This window comes from Rhinolophus ferrumequinum, chromosome X (genome assembly GCF_004115265.2).
Source record: "Rhinolophus ferrumequinum isolate MPI-CBG mRhiFer1 chromosome X, mRhiFer1_v1.p, whole genome shotgun sequence".
NCBI lineage: Eukaryota > Metazoa > Chordata > Mammalia > Chiroptera > Rhinolophidae > Rhinolophus > Rhinolophus ferrumequinum.
In genome coordinates, this window is record NC_046284.1 from 40,509,711 (window position 1) to 40,526,226 (window position 16,516).

At 36.3% G+C, this 16,516-nt stretch overlaps 1 protein-coding gene across 2 annotated transcripts in view; it reads left to right on the forward strand.

Moving 5' to 3' along the window:
• LRCH2 (leucine rich repeats and calponin homology domain containing 2) overlaps positions 1 to 16,516 on the forward strand; it is a 169,814-nt gene that overhangs the window by 113,126 nt on the left and 40,172 nt on the right. For both annotated transcript variants that reach the window (XM_033112466.1, XM_033112553.1), the window contains exons 13-14: positions 7,159 to 7,207; positions 7,286 to 7,402. In XM_033112466.1, coding sequence (XP_032968357.1) covers positions 7,159 to 7,207; positions 7,286 to 7,402 — 166 coding nt within the window. The remainder of the gene's footprint in view (positions 1 to 7,158; positions 7,208 to 7,285; positions 7,403 to 16,516) is intronic.

Sequence of the window (16,516 nt, forward strand, 5' to 3'; positions counted from 1 at the left end):
TTTCATTACTGGTGATCGGTATGTTTAGATTTTCCAGTTCTTCATGGTTCGGCCTTGGAAGGCTATATGTTTCTAAAAACTTGTCCATTTCTTCTAGGTTATTGAATTTGGTGGCATGTAGTCCTTCATAGTATTCTTGGAGGATCCTTTGTATTTCTGTGGTGTCCGAGATAACTTCCCCTTTTTCATTTCTGATTTTGTTAATTAGTGTCTTCTCTCTTTTTATCTTAGTGAGTCTAGCCAAGGGTTTGTCAATTTTGTTAATCTTTTCCAATATCCAGCTCTTTGTCACATTAATTTTTTTCTATTGTCTTTTTGTTCTCTATTTCATTTAGTTCTGCTCTGATTGTTGTTATTTCCTTTCTTCTGCTGAACTTGGGTTTCATTTGTTCTTCTTTTTCTAGTTCTTTAAGGTGTAACATGAGGTTATTTATTTGGGATTTTTCTTGTGTCTTGAGATAAGAAATATAAATTTCCCTCTTAAAACTGCTTTCACTGCCTCCCAAAATTTTGGTGGGATGTGTTTTCACTGTCATTTGTTTCTATGTATCTTTTGATCTCTCCTCTAATATCTTGTGTGACCCAGTTGTTCTTTAAAAGTATGTTGTTTAATCTCCATGTATTTGTGTTTTTTCCTGCTTTCTTTTTGCAGTTGATATCCAATTTCAAAGCCTTGTGATCAGAGAATATGCTTGGTATGATTTCAATCTTCTTAAATTTGCTGAGGCTGGTTTTATGTCCCAATATATGGTCTATCCTTGAGAATGTTCCATGTACACTAGAAAAATGTATAGTCTGATGTTTTAGGATGTAGTGCTCTATATATGTCAATTATGTCCATTTCATCTAATGTGTCATTTAGGGCTGCTATTTCGTTATTTATTTTCTGTTTGGATGATCTATCCATAGCTGTCAGTGATGTATTTAGGTCCCCTAGTATAACTGTGTTTTGGTCAATTTCTCCCTTTAGTTCTGTTAGTAATTGCTTGGTATATTTCGGTGCTCCCTGATTGGGGGCATAAATATTGATGACTGTTATGTCTTCTTGTTGTATAGTCCCCTTTACCATTATGAAATATCCATGTTTGTCTCGTGTTATCTTTTTCACCCTGAAGTCTGTTTCATCTGATATCATTAGGGCTACACCTGATTTTCTCTGCGTACCATTTGCTTGGAGTGTCAATTTCCACCCTTTCACTTTGAGTCTATGCTTGTCCTTGTAGCTGAGATGTGTCTCTTGGAGACAGCATATGGTTGGGTTTAGTTTTTTGATCCAGTCTTCTACTCTGTGCCTTTTTATTGGTGAGTTTAGTCCATTTACATTTAAGGTGATTATTGATATGTGAGGATTTCCTGTCATTCTAGCTTTATTTTTTCTGGTAAGGCTGTGTCTCCATTTTTTCTTTGCCTTTTTCTTGTTGTCTATTATTTCTTAATGGTGGTATTCTAGGATGTTTCCCTCTGTTTCTTCTTTTATTACAGTACATATTTCAGTTCTGGATTTTTCTTGAGTGGTTACCCTTAAGTTTAAGTAAAAGAAAGTTTGATATTTAGAATATTCCATTTTCTTTAAAACGCTTACTTTCTCCATTCCCATATTCCAGTTCAGGCCTTTACTCTCCCCCTTTTTATGTTTTGGTTGCCACAAATTGTCCCTGTTGATGGTGGTCGAATATCCTCCTTTAGTATTTCTTGTAGTGCAGGTAGTGTATTAGAAAATTTCCTCAGCTTCTGTATGTCTGGGAAGGTCTTTATTCCTCCTTCATATCTAAAGGATATTTTTGCTGGATATATTATTCTTGGCTCATAATTTTTGTCTTTCAATAGTTTGAATATTTGGTTCCACTCCCTCCTGGCTTGTAGAATTTCTGCTGAAAAATCTGATGATAATCTAATTGGCTTTCCTTTGTAGGTTACCATCTTCTTTTCCCTGGCTGCCTTGAGGATTCTTTCTTTGTCGTTGATTTTTGACAGCTTGAATACAATGTGCCTTAGAGAAAGCCTGTTGGGGTTGAGGTAATTAGGTGTTCTATTTGCTTCTTGGATTTGAGGGTCCGGTTCTGTCCACAACTTTGGGAATTTCTCATCGACTATTTGTTTGAGTATTCTCTGTGTTCCCTTATCTCTTTCTTCTCCTTCTGGTATGCCCATTATTCTTATATTGCTCTTTCTGATGGAGTCAGAAAGTTCTTGTAGAGTTCTTTCATTTCTTTTAAGTCTCAAGTCTCTTTCTTCTTCCATCTGTGTAATTTTCAGGTTTCTATCTTTGATGTCACTGATTCTTTCCTCCATCTGGTCATCTCTACTACCTAAGCTGGTTATTTCATTCTTCATTTCTTCTATTGAGTTCTTAATCTCCTGAAATTCTATTTGGTTCTTTTTTAAAATTTCAATCTCTTTTTGTAAAATGCTCATGTTGTTCTTTGATTGTGTTTCTGAGTCCATTAAACTGTCTCTCTGTGTTTTCTTGCATCTCACTGAGTTTTTTCAGAACTGAAAATTGAATTCTCTGTCGTTTAAGTCACATATTTCCATATCTTTAAGTTCCTTTTCTGGAGACGTTTCACTTTCTTTGTGAGCTGTGTTCTTGCCTTGGTTATTCACGGCAATTACTGATTTATTATTTCTCTTCCTAGACATCTACAGGAGTGGCTTCTGCAACAGGTTGATAGGAAGAGGTCTTTCTTTTGTTTTCCAGTACTTGTTGGTAGAATGTTTTATTTTCTCTCCAACTGCAGCCTTTTTTTTCTCTCACACGGTAGTGCTATGTTTTCTCTGCACTATTCTAGCTTCTCACACAATGGGGGGATTCCCTGGGAGACAGGCTTCTCCTCTGTTAATAGCTCGCTTGGGTCACAGGGCGCAGTGTCCGTGTGGGTATGCAGAGAGCTTTTGAAGTTCCAAAGGTCTTCCTGCACCAGATTCAGAGCCCGTGTGTTTCAGCAGTTCTGTTTACTCCTGCAGGGATCCTCCCAGATAGGTGGGGCCAGGGGAGGGGTGAGTTGTGAGTGGTGGCCCAGAGCAACGGTGGGGACCACCACCACAGCCCGTCCTTCTTCCACAGCTCCCTCCCCTCTGCCAGAAGTAGTTGGGCTGCGAATCTGTGACTGCGGTCCATAGTTCTCAGAATAGCAAATATTCTGTTATTTAGATCTGACACTGCTACTGTTCCGCTTCTAGTACCGGCCTGGTGGGGGCAGGACGAGCTCTGGGAGGGTAGGGAGGGGCGGCCAGTCTCAGTCCCTAAGGCTTCCGTTCTCTGCTGGGCAGTGAGTGCTTAAACCAGCTTTTTCAGCCTTCTTCCCTCAGTCTTTTCTCCAAGGTCTCTGCCGTGAATGTTGGTTTCAGCCATGTTATATGCTGCCCCCTCAGCCCTGTGGGCCATAAGCGGAGCCCTAGCAGTCCGAGTTCTTCCCTGTCCCACAGCTGCGGTAGTTCCGGGATGCAGCGAGCTCGGAGCACTGAGCTAGGTCTGCCTTCTGAGCCTGCCCGGCGGCTCTGTCTCCGCACTTCTCCCTTCCCTCCTCCCCGGCTCGCGCGATTTGCCCATTGTGGGGACAGAGCCCCAAAAAGCAGTTTCCAGGCTCTCGGCCTCACATAGAAAGGTGCTGGCTCAGATAGTAAATGGCCATCAACTGTGATCAAATGGCCAGGGGCTGTGGCTAGTTGGCCGTCAGCTGTAACCAGTGAGCTGTTGGCCACTAATATAACTGCTGTGGCTACGCTAGCAAAAAAGAAAAATGGGGGCTAGCAAGCAGATGGTGGCTGAGCCTGCAAGCGGCTCAGTGAAGGTTGCGAACAGTGTGGCTCCTGCTTCCGTGTCTCCAACCCAGCCGCCAGCGAGAATATAGTGGTGTGACTCCCCTACCTATGGCTCCGTGGGTGTTCCTTTTTGGCCTCACCATGTCCTGCGTTCTTGTGTGGGGAGCGGGACCTGAGACCCTGCCGGGTGCCCCGCACGACACCCACCTTTCGGTTAATTCAGTGGTGGACCTCTTCGTCTTGCCTGTCTGCTGTGCAGGGAGTCCTTTGTGGAGTTGTTGTTTGATTAGTTGTAAATTCCAGGGGAACTTTACAGAGGCTCACCTCACACCGCCATTTTGATGACATCACTCCCCATCCGGTTTATTTTTAATTTCCAACGTACTTTTTATCTCTTGAACTTTGATTTTTATCTATTTTATATCTGTCATGTCTGTGCTGAACATGTTCAGTCTTTTCCTCTAGCTTCCTGAACATTACCCGGTTGAATTTTTGGTTGGATACCACATATTGTGAACTTTACCTATGTTGGTACTGGATATTGTAGTATTGCTATAAATATTCTTTAACTTTTTTTCTGGGATGTGGTTAAATTATTTGGCAATAACTTTATATTTTGGGGACTTGATTTTATGACTTGTTATGTGGGATCACATGACAAGTGATTACACTGAGGTCTTAGTCTGGGACCAGATTTGCCCCCCCCCTGCTGTGGTAAGACCTTGCTTAATATTCTTACCTGAGGCCCCTATGAACTATAAGGTTTTCTACTCTGGTTAGTAGAAACTGGTACTACTCCTAGTCCTCTGTGATACTGAGAATTACTCTCTCATCTTTCTGGTGATTCTTTTTCCTAGGGTAGTTTCCTCACACGTATGATCAGCAATCATTACTTAAGTGAAAATTTGAAGGATGCCTCTGTAGAGCTCTTAAGTTCTTTCTCTGTGTATTGCTCTTTTCTTTGCTGCTTTCTCCTGTTAACTCCGTCCTTTTTCTCCTTGGCTCCCAGCTTTGTTTCCTCAATTCAGAGAGCCCCCTGGCCCCGCCTTTGTTCCCTCTCTCTGGCCTGTGGCCTGGAGACTCTCTTCCTGCAGCAAACTTACTCAATTGTGTGGTTCACCTTGTTTATTACTCATATCTAAGGGATAAAGTCTTTTTTTTTCCTCCCTGATATTCAGTGCCTTAAAAAGTATAATTTTATATATTTTGTCTGGTTTTTTTTTTATTGTTTTCAGCTAGGGTATAAATCTGGTCTCTGTTAATTCTATCTTGGCCAGATGTAAATCTAGTTTTTACGTTTTATGTAGTTCATCAGTGTTTAATTTTGATTGTTTCTTTCATATGCCCTCTCTACCACAACACATAAAAAAACTACGGATCATAGTTTTCATATACTTATATGTTTTCATCTTTATTTATATTTAAATATTTCAGTCCATTAATTTTGGTATTTAGTATACGATAAGAAATCTAATTATTTTCCTTCCTCTCTTCCTCCCTTTTTCCTTCATTTTCTCACTTCCTCACCTTCTCTCCCTCTCTTTTTCTTTTTTCTTTCTGTGTGTATTTTACATTTGGTTAACCAGTTGTCTCAGCACTAGAGTTTCTAGGCAGGAATTCCCTCCCATTCTCAGGAATTTTTTTCTCTTTCCCATTCCCGAATCCCGAGACACAAACTGTTTTCTGTTCTCCACAATGAATCATTTCCACAAAGTGACAGCTGATACTACCAACCACCTGGGTTCAAGGAGCTGATTTTCCCAATTTCCCGACCAACTTTTTTTGGGATTCGGAACGGAAAAGCAAAAAAAAAAAAAAAAAATTCCCGAGAACGGGCGGTAATTCCCGCCTGGAAACCCTAGCGATAAATAGGAAAAATGTCTAAGAGATACATTGTGAGTAGTATGTGTATTTCCCATTGTGGGTGTTACTGGGTTCAAGGAGCCGATTTTCCCAGTTTCCCAACCAACTTTTCTTGGGATTCAGGAATGGGAAAGCAAAAAGAAATTCCTGAAAACGGGAGGGAATTCCCCACCTGGAAACCCTACTCAACACTATTTGTTACATAATCTATCATTTCCACAATGATTTTAAATTTCATTTTTATCTTAAGTTGTTCTACTTATAGTCCTGTACTTCTCTTCCATTTAAAAATCTATAGATTCTGGAGGTAGTACTAATTTATTTCTGTAATTTAGTAGATTATATGTAATTTCCCATTAGGGAAGTCCCCTTTATTATATAACTTTTTCTTCTTGATTATCTATTCTTTCAAATAACTTTGTAACTCTTTTATCAAATTTCTAAAACAAACACAAAAACATTTCTTAGGGTATCTTCTTTTAACTATAGTCCATTTCAGCTATCAGTTTGAAGAAGTTATACTTATAATATTTAATTTTTCTGTCTGAGAACTTTCTAGTCATTCAAGTCCCTTACTAGACATTTGTAGTTTTTTCTTGTAGTTCTTGTGCATGTGCAGTTAAGTTTCTTCCTAGGTATTTTTTACTTTTCCTTCCTTATATAAATGAGTTTTTTTTTCCCTAATCTATTTTATTACTTGTTATAGTTGATATATAGGAAAGCTACTATCTTTTGTATTTTTTTTTCCTGTAACTGCTAACCTTTCTTCTCTTAATAGACTTTTTGTGTTTTATTTTCCTTGGGTAATTATATTTTCTATAAATTTGGGGAATTGTTTCTTTCTCTCTAATTTTTAAATATTGTTTTCTTACTGTACTGTAGAGAAGTTCCACAGTAGTATTGAATAATACCAGCTCTAGTGGACGTTTTGTTCGTATATTTATTCCAACGGAACTCCTTATTTAAATTGCTACCTAACAATAGCATGTACAGTTTATCTTGCTCCACAAACACTGGATGAAAAGAATTTCTACCATTGCCCCTGTGTGTCAGAATTAAAGGTTAGAGACTCATAATCAGTAATTCACAGGTAGAAAAGAATTAACTCCCTTAAGCTCTTCGGCATGTAGACCAAACAAATTTGTCTAAAGAAATTATTAGTTGTTTTTTTTTTTTTTTCTTTTTTTAGTTTTGGGTAATGGTTTTAATATAATAAATATCCTGTCTGTTCTTTGACTGTAAGTCTCTAGATATTTCCTTTGGCCTCTAAAGAGTCCTTGGAATAGTCCTACACATATAGGGTGATATTAAGTAAGCCCATTTTGATATTTTTTTAAAGCAACATAATTGATTGGGGACTTAGGTATATTTTTGTCAACTTTAAGTTTTATGTTATTAGTTCAAGGCACAGGCAGGGGTAATTTCTTTAAATTTCTAGTAAAACAAAGAGACAACTTTATAATATAATATTCATAATGTATACCTGAGGGTAATTCTAAATATTTTAACATTTGAAGCCATCATCTTTTTTAGTGTCTCTGCAGATGAAGTTAATTCACCATTATCACCTCTCACATGGCAGGTAAGAGGAAATTAAATTACTACTATATCTAATATTTTGTTCTCATTTATTTAGTTAAAAGAAATTGTTTCATTACAGCCCTTAGAAAATCAGAAGGATCAAATAGACGAACATCAGTGGCCAGAATCTCAACCTATAATCTGGCAGAGTGAGGAAAGGAGGCGGAGCAAACAGATTAGAAAAGAATATTTCAAGGTACTTTATTAAAATTGTAAAATTACTTTGTAATTATTAGTTTTTATGTTATCAGTTTTGTGTTAACAAAGTAGAATATAACTCTAGTTAAATATAGTAAATGTGTTATTTTATCTTGATTTCCCACATATGTGTAGTATAGATAACATTATCCAGTTATATCCATAAAATTTGAGCAATTCAGAATAATTAAGAATGAACTCAGTCTGAATTGTGATTTACTAAATACTTTACAAGAAAGATTAATGTTTGCTACATTGCTAATTGTACTAATATGTAGTAATGTTTTAAAAGAATTCCCCAGAAAAGGTCTTTCATTGGATTTGTTTCAATAAATAATTAACACATATTAGCAATTAACATATAACTGTTTCTTTGTAAATATATGCCATTTATGTGGTTCTAAAAATGATTGAAAGCATTTTCCTTGCCATTTTTTTTCTTGTTATTACATTAGTAGATTTCTTAAAGTGGTCTTTGATCTCATCTAAATTAAAAGCTCAGACCATCTGAATTATCCCAAATTTCTACTAGTTAGCATAGTTCTAATGAAATATTACTGTATAGACCATTGTAAATATTGTAATATTACCTATTTGTGGTTAAGGTCTGCTATATTTGCAGATGCCATTCATTGGAATTGAAATAATCTTGAGTACTAATCAGAATCAGTCACTGGCATTTCTGACTCAAATGAACAATGCAAACAATGTAGCTCCTGATCCATTAGTAGCAAAATCTGTTGTCTTTGTGTACCTTTTCTATTCCAAAGTCCAATTTTTATTTAATAATAATACTTTCATCTGAATAGTTAGTTCTAAGTTAAATTATAGGTAATTTGAGGTTTATATCACTAATAAATAGGAACATATTTCATGTTTTTCTCTCTTTGCTGGAAGTGTGGGTCCTTATGCACATTGATCTGGTTTCTTATGTGGGAGTATAACATATTTGGATGTAGTGTTACTCCAAAAAATGTTATATCTCTTAGCAAGTCTGTGATAAATTTTATCCTTCAACAAATAATTACTGAATCTTTTTTTTTTTTTTTTTAAAGATTTTATTGGGGAAAGGGAACAGGACTTTTATTGGGAAAGGGAACACACCAATCGGGAACAGTGTGTACTTCCAGGATTTTTTCCAAGTCAAGTTGTTGTCCTTTCGATCGTAGTTGTGGAGGGCACAGCTCAGCTCCAGGTCCAATTGCCAGTTGCTAGTCGCAGGGGGCACAGCCCACCATCCCTTGTGGGAGTCAAACCAGCAACCTTATGGTTGAGAGGACGCGCTCCAACCAACTGAGCCATCCGGGAGCTCAGTGGCAGCTCAGCTCAAGGTGCTGTGTTCAATCATAGTTGCAGGGGGCAGATCCCACCATCTCTTGCGGGAGTCAAGGAGTCAAACCAGCAACCTTGTGGTTGAAAGCCCACTGGCCCATGTGGGAATCGAACCAGCAGCCTTGCGGCATTAGGAGCACGGAGCTCCAACTGCCTGAGCCACCGGGCCAGCCCTACTGAATCTTTTCAATGAGCCTCATGTCAATATGAGAGGTAACAAAGAAATTAAACACATAGGGAAAAAGGGAAGGACATTCTAATCAAGAACCTTGGTCATTAGTGGTGTAAGTCTATTATCCCAATCCTTTACAGATTTGCAGTTATGTTGATATTCTGGCATTTATTTTAAAGTCCCCTCTTTTAGTTTATGGGGCCTTGAACAAAGGCACTGAATAAACTTTGTTAATAGATAAAACTTGATGAATTACTGAAGATGTGGGGGGAATTTTAGTATTCCTAACTAAGAAAAGAGATTTTAATATTTATTTTGTCTTCTGGTATAGTAAAAACAGACAAAGTCTATATATCAAAACACTTGCATAGCACTTACTAAGTGCCAGGTACTGTTCTAAGTACTTTGAAGTAAATGCAATTATTATCATTTCTATTTTACAGGTGGGGAAATTAAAGAACAGGGAGGCAAAGTAATATGCTTCACATCACATTGCTAATAAGCAGCTGAGTCAAGATTTGAACCCAGAGCCTATGCTATGTTGCCTGTTTACCTACTGTGGGTAGCCTAATATCAAATGAACAAACACTTTCAAATCAATACAGTTTTATTGTTTTTTAAATATTTTACAGTAACTCAGGTGAACTTCTCTACAATGTCTTAATAGAGGCCTCAGTGACCCTTTAAAAAATAGGTTGATTTAATAGCATCATTTGTTAATAAGCATTTTATTTTTATGGCTTAAACATATGTTCTATACTATTGCTATTTTATAAGTTGCTATGAGATAATCTCTGAAGTGTCCATTATGTAATTATCGTTCACCAGATGTTAATTTCTTCCATACTGAGTAAAGTGGGTGCAAAGATAAGCTTCAATCACTGGAAAATGTTTTAAGGAGATATGTAGTTCTGCTTAATAGTCAGAAGATGTCAGTGTTAGGACACTTGAGAAAAATTGAATGTCAACAATTTTTTTTCCTAAAATGTGAAAAATAAATTACAAAGTTGAGATACTGCTCTCTAAATTAAGTCAAAACCATTATTCAGCATTGCCAGTATTTTCATGATTAAAAATCGTCAATTCCTATGAAATGTCGTTCTTTCAAAATGAAAATTTCTCTTAATCACCTGTCACCTGAGATGCAAACTGATTATTCAGAGGATGTGTTACTGAACTTAATCTGGACATTAAACATTAAAATGTACTACTCTGGAAATTTATATCAAATTATCTCTGAGCTTGCTCAGAGATGGCTCCTTTAGCTTTTCTTTATTATGAAACATACCGAGCTATTGTGCAAATTTATCCTAACAGGTATAAATGACTGAGCCATAGGATTTCTTTGTGTTTCATGATAAATTATTCATGATGCTATTATTCAGTATATTTATCAAAAGTGTTTGTATGTGTGTATGTCTGTCACTCTGTTATTGCTTCTTAGTTGACAAGACTAATTTTGGTTAGTATGTTTTTCAGGCAACCCCCTGAAAATAAGTAAAAAATGTTTCTACATATTGGCCAGATTACATAAGCAAAAGAAGATAAACTAGGTCAGATTCTATTAGTAAGTAAAACAATTTAGGAGAGTTAACATTAATTCTTCTAGACTCCCCTGCCACTGTCATGTTGATTACTACTCTAGTAAATAAAATTTAATGTCCTTGTTGTCAAAATAAAATCACTGCATTTCTCAAAGTATTCCAGGAAATACACTACTTATTAAAAATCTTTTACAGAAATGCATTAATATTATTTTAATAAGATACACAACAAAATATAAAAATCTAACCTGTTGATAAATTGTTTAATGTAAATTAGTAGCTTTAATTTCTGGTAAGAATAATAGCACATGAATTTCTAAATGCATTTCGCAATTGATTTCTAAATCAGAAAAGTTAAAAAAGCATTAGAATAACTATACCAAGTTAATTTTAAGGATTATTTGATTTATTGAAATGTCATATGTTATTGCCTTCAAATGTATCTCATTACTATTGTGATAAAACATTGCGACTTAAAATACTCATCTGATTTTATAAATATAGTACAATATTTTAATTTCAAGGCTAACCCCAAAGGAAAATATTTTATGTATTTTTTATGGTCATGGTTAATTTTATACTGGAATAAGGAAGCCAACTGGGCTTGTGAAATTACCTGATTTGTTCTGAGTCAGAGTTTGTCCATAGTTACTGTCTTTCCTGTGAAATTAATAAAATCTTCAGAGATGAACTGACATTTTGTTTCTGAAGAAGCCTTTATTGTGGTATTTCAATTTAGATATGATAAAACTTTAGTTATTCAGACTAATATTAATTGAGGACCGCAGAGTTCAATTAGTAAAAAGGTTGAACTTATGGAATACTTTAGAATCTATATATATATATTAAGTTTTGGGTTCTAGGACCTTTAAATATGTGCACTAATGCAAACTAAGTACTGTATTTCCCTAAAAATAAGACCTAGCCGGGCAATCAGCTCTAATGCGTCTTTTGGAGCAAAAATTAATATAAGATCTGGTCTTATTTTATAATATAAGACCAGGTCTTATATATTATATATTATATTATTAATTTTTGCTATATTAATTTTTGCTCCAAAAGACGCATTAGAGCTGATTGTCCGGCTAGGTCTTATTTTCGGGGAAACACGGTATCTTTCTAAGTTTTCATATGTAATGGATATTTTTAATTAGAAGAGAGGTTGAGTACCAATAATACAAGTCTTGTTATCTAAGTTACTGACTGCATCATCCTGTTTCTTTCCTTTATCAATTATCCACTCACGCTTCTTTATCCTTTCTGTTTCTTTACTTTCCATGCTCAGACCTCTACCAATATCCCTGATTCCCCTTTCAGCTGTTGCCTTATCTCTTTGCATATGTTTAAGGCCAAATTTTCCATTTCTATGTCTCCAGAGTCTTATCACTCCTTAACCCACTACAGTCTGGCTTTCACTTCCATTTCTCCATTGAAGTAGTCACTCACTAGAGTGTCACATATGGCAAAATCCAGTGTAGCATATGACGGTGATGACCATGTCTTTCCTCTTGAAACTCCTTTCTTGGTTTATGCCTCACATTTTTCTTCCCTAATTCTTCTGTTTTCTTTTTGATGTTCTTGTCTCACTGTTCTTCTGCTTGCTCTTTAGGGTCTCATCCTCTCTTTCTTATTCTAAAAACTCTGAAGCTTTTATGACTCCAGATGTCTCTTATATTCATCTGGGTCTGAATTTACATCCCATAACTTTTTTTCTGGTCTCCAGACCTGTGTTTCTAATTATCTAGATACCTGACATTCATTTCACATTCAGTATGTCTCCCCATCCTGCCCACCACCTTTTTTTCTATTCTTAAGTTTACTTAATGGTAGTGGTATCTGTTTTATTGTCTGAGCTTTATAACTCACTCCTTTTCATTTTTCCTTCTGTCATTCCCCTTATCTAATTGGTCACCAGGATGTTGATTATACGTCTTTTCTGCAAATCATCACCTCTTCTCCATCTCTACCACCCTGGCATTTGTTGGAACCCTCATTTTTTTTCTTGTCTGGGCAATTGCAATAACTTAATTTTATTATATATTTTAATTAAACTTTATTGGGGAGACAATTGTTAGTAAAGTTACATATGTTTCAGGTGTACAATTCTATAATGCATCATCTATATCTCACAATGTGTGTTCACCACCCAGAGTCAGTTCTCCTTCCATTACCATATATTTGATCCCCTTTACCCTCTTCTACCATCCCTCTCCCCCTTTACCCTCTGGTAACCACTAAACTGTTGTCTGTGTCTATGAGTTTTTGTTTCTCCATTTGTTTTTCTTGTTCCTTTGCTGTTTTCAGTTTTATATCCCGTATGTCAGTGAAATCATATGGTTCTCTACATTTTCTCTCTGACTTCTTTTGGTTAGCATAATAATCTCAAGATCCATCCATGTTGTAGCAAAAGGTACTATTTCATCTTTTCTTGTGGCAGAACAGTATTCCATTGTGTAAATATACCACAACTTCTTTATCCAATCATCAAATGAAGGACACGTTGTTTGTTTCCATGTCTTGGCCACCGTAAATAAAGCTGCAGTGAACATTGGAGTACACATATCTTTACGGATAAATGTTTTCAGACTTTTTGGGTATATGCACAGGACAGAGATTGCTCGGTCATATGGTAATTCTATTCTTAATGTTTTGAGGAACCTCCACACTGCCTTCTGTAGTGACTGCAGTCTGCATTCCCACCAAAAGTGTATGAAGGTTCCTTTTTCTCCACAGCCTCTCCAACACTTGTTATTATTTGTCTCATTGATGATAGCCATTCTAACTGGTGTGAGGTGATATCTCATTGTGGTTTTCATTTACATTTCTCTGATAATTAGTGATGTTGAACATTTTTTTATATGTCTGTTGGCCATCTGTGTGTCCTCTTTGAAGAAATGTCTCTTCACGTCCTCTGCCCATTTTTCAATTGGATTGTTTGGTTTTTTTGTTGTTCAGTTTTATGAGTTGCTTATATATTTTGGATATTAGCCCTTTATAGAAGGCATTTACAAAAATATGCTCCCATTCGGTTGGTTGCCTCTTTGTCGATGGTTTCTTTTGCTTTGCAGAAGCCTTTTAGTTTGCTATAGTCCCATTGATTTATTTTAGCTTTTATTTCCCTTACCTTTGAAGCCAAATTCATAAAACCCTCTTTTAACGAACAACAGTAAGGAAGTTGAATCAGTGATCTGAAACCTTCCCAAAAGCAAAAGTCTGGAACCAGATGGCTTCACTATGACCCTACCAAACATTCAAAGAAGGTCTAATACCTATCCTACTCAAAATCTTCCAAAAAATTGAAGAAGAGGCAGTACTCCCTAACACATTTTATGAGGCCAACATTACTCTGATACCAAAACCTGGTAAGGATAACACAAAAAAGAAAACTACAGACCAATATATCTGATGAATACAGATGCAAAAATCCTAAACAAAATTCTAGCAAATCGAATGCAACAATGCATTAAAAAGATTATACATCACGGCCAAGTGAGGCTCATCCCCGGGGCACAAGGATGGTTCAACATCCACAAATCCATCAATGTGATACATCACATAAAATAAAGGACAAAAATTACATGATTATATCAGTAGATTCAGAAAACGCGTTTGACAAGATTCAACAATCATTTATGATTAAAACACTTAATAAAATGGGTATAGAAGGAAAATACTTCAACATAATGAAGGCCATATATGACAAGCCCTCGGCTAATCATAATTAACGGTGAAAAACTGAAGCCCTTTGCTCTACGTTCAGAAACTTGACTGGGCTGTCCCCTATCACCTCTGCTTTTCAACATAGTATTGGAAGTCCTCGCCAGAGCAATCAGGCAAAAGAAAGAAATAAAAGTCATCCAAATTGGGAATGAAGATGTTAAATTGTCATATTTTGCACATTACATGGTACTATATATAGAAAACCCTAAAGACTCCACCAAAAAGCTATTAGAAACAATGCAGGAATACAGTAAAGTTGCCGGCTACAAAATCAACGTACAAAAGTCCATTGCATTCCTATATAGGAACAATGAAATCTCAGAAAAAGAAATAAAAAGAACAGTTACTTTTGCAATTGCAACAAAAAGAATAAAATACCTAGGAATAAACTTAACCAAGGATGTGAAAACTGTCAGACATTTTCAAAAGAAATTGAAGAAGACACAAAGACATGGAAAGACATTCCGTGCTCATGGATTGGAAGAATCAACATAGTTAAAATAGCCGTATTACCCAAAGCAGTATACAGATTCAATGCAATCCCAATCAAAATCCCAATGGCATTTTAAAGAAGTACAACAAAACATCTGATTTGTATGGAACCACAAAAGACCCTGAATAGCCAAAGCCATCCTACGAAAAAAGAACAATCCTGGAGGTGTCACATTCCCTGACTTCAGATTGTACTACAACGCAACAATAATCAAAACAGCATGATATTGGCAGAAAAAACAGACACACAGACCAATGAAATAGAATTGAGAACCCAGAAATAAACCCACATAAATATGGACAGATAATTTTTGACAAACAAGCCAAAAACATACAATGGAGAAAAGACAGCCTCTTCAATGAATGGTGTTGGGAGAATTAGAAAGCATCGTGCAAAAGAATGAAACTGGTCTGCTACCTGTCACCATGTACCAAAATTAACTCAAAATGGATCAAAGACCTAAACATAAAACCTGAGACAATAAACTGCATAGAAGAGAACATAGGTACTAAACTTACGGACCAGGGGTGCATGCAGTAACTTAGATTTTAAGTTAAAAGTATATTTTATTGTGATAGCTTCTTAATTGTCCCTCTTCAACTTCACAGCTTTCGCATAGATCCCAGACTTAAATTTCTTTATTGGCTTCCCATTTTTAATAACATAAAGTTGGGACATCTTAAAAACTTCATCGGCCATATTTACTTCTCTAAGTTTTATTACCTGTGACAATTCGTTCTCCTCAACTAGCCACGTTATTCTTTGTTTTCTACATAGGCTGAGGTTTTTCATTCCTTTGTGTTTTCCTTTTTCTGGCAATGCCCATTAGCTCTTTTATTCTTTGTGAATTCCTACTATTTATTCAGAACTTAGAGATGGGAATATTGCATAGTGGTTAAGAACCTGGGCTTGTAGAATCAAACTTGGGTTCTAGCCGTTACTTGGAATATCTACTAATAGTTTGACTTTGGGAAATTACCTAACTTTACTGAGCTTAAATTTTTTAATCTTCAAAGGACTCTAATAGTTGTAAGGATTGTTACAACTATTGAATGATTTAACGTAAATTGCTTAGAACAGCACTTGCCAGAGAGTATGCACTTAATAAATATTAGCTTATTATTCACTCAAATGTCATTGTTTTGTGTTTTTTTGTTGTACCAATCTTCTATTGAGTGTTAATTCTCAAATATGAAAGGATTTAGCAAAGATCAGAGGTACTAGGCAAAGAAGGTCATGGTGAGGAATAACTGTGCCCTCCACACTGGGCCCTCTTCATTGGTACTTGTGTAGCTGTCGTTGTTGAGTTCCTTGCAAGAAAGACAGTAGTTCAAAAGCCTATAAGCTGCCAGCGCTAAAGAAACCCCAGTGATGCTCCCTTTCTTCACATTGACATACTTGTAATACTGATCAATAGTAACCTCTTAGAAATTCTTCAACAGTGCCTTTAGGGGTAAAATCCCACATTAGTTTCTAGCTTGGCAGCTCCCCTATTTTGACATCCATGAGTTTCTTCTTTACTGGTATGACTGATTCCATCTTGGAGTCCTGGTGTCTGCTGTCCAAATGTCCCTCTTGTTTGAAGTAGAATAGAATGAAGAACAGGTGCCGTAAGCCAGCATTTGCCTAGGGATAGCAGATAGGTTTATTCACACATGCCAACTCCATTCAGTGGCTGCCTAAAATATTGGATTGAAAGCAAATTGAGGCTATGTTTGGGATTATTTGGAAAGGGCACCCTGGTAGGTTAGTTGTCTTAAATCACAGGAGACACAGTAGAGGAACTTAGGTTTTGTATTTGTCATTCCTAATACTACTTAGCCCCTAATTTGTGGTTGAGCTATCAGATAG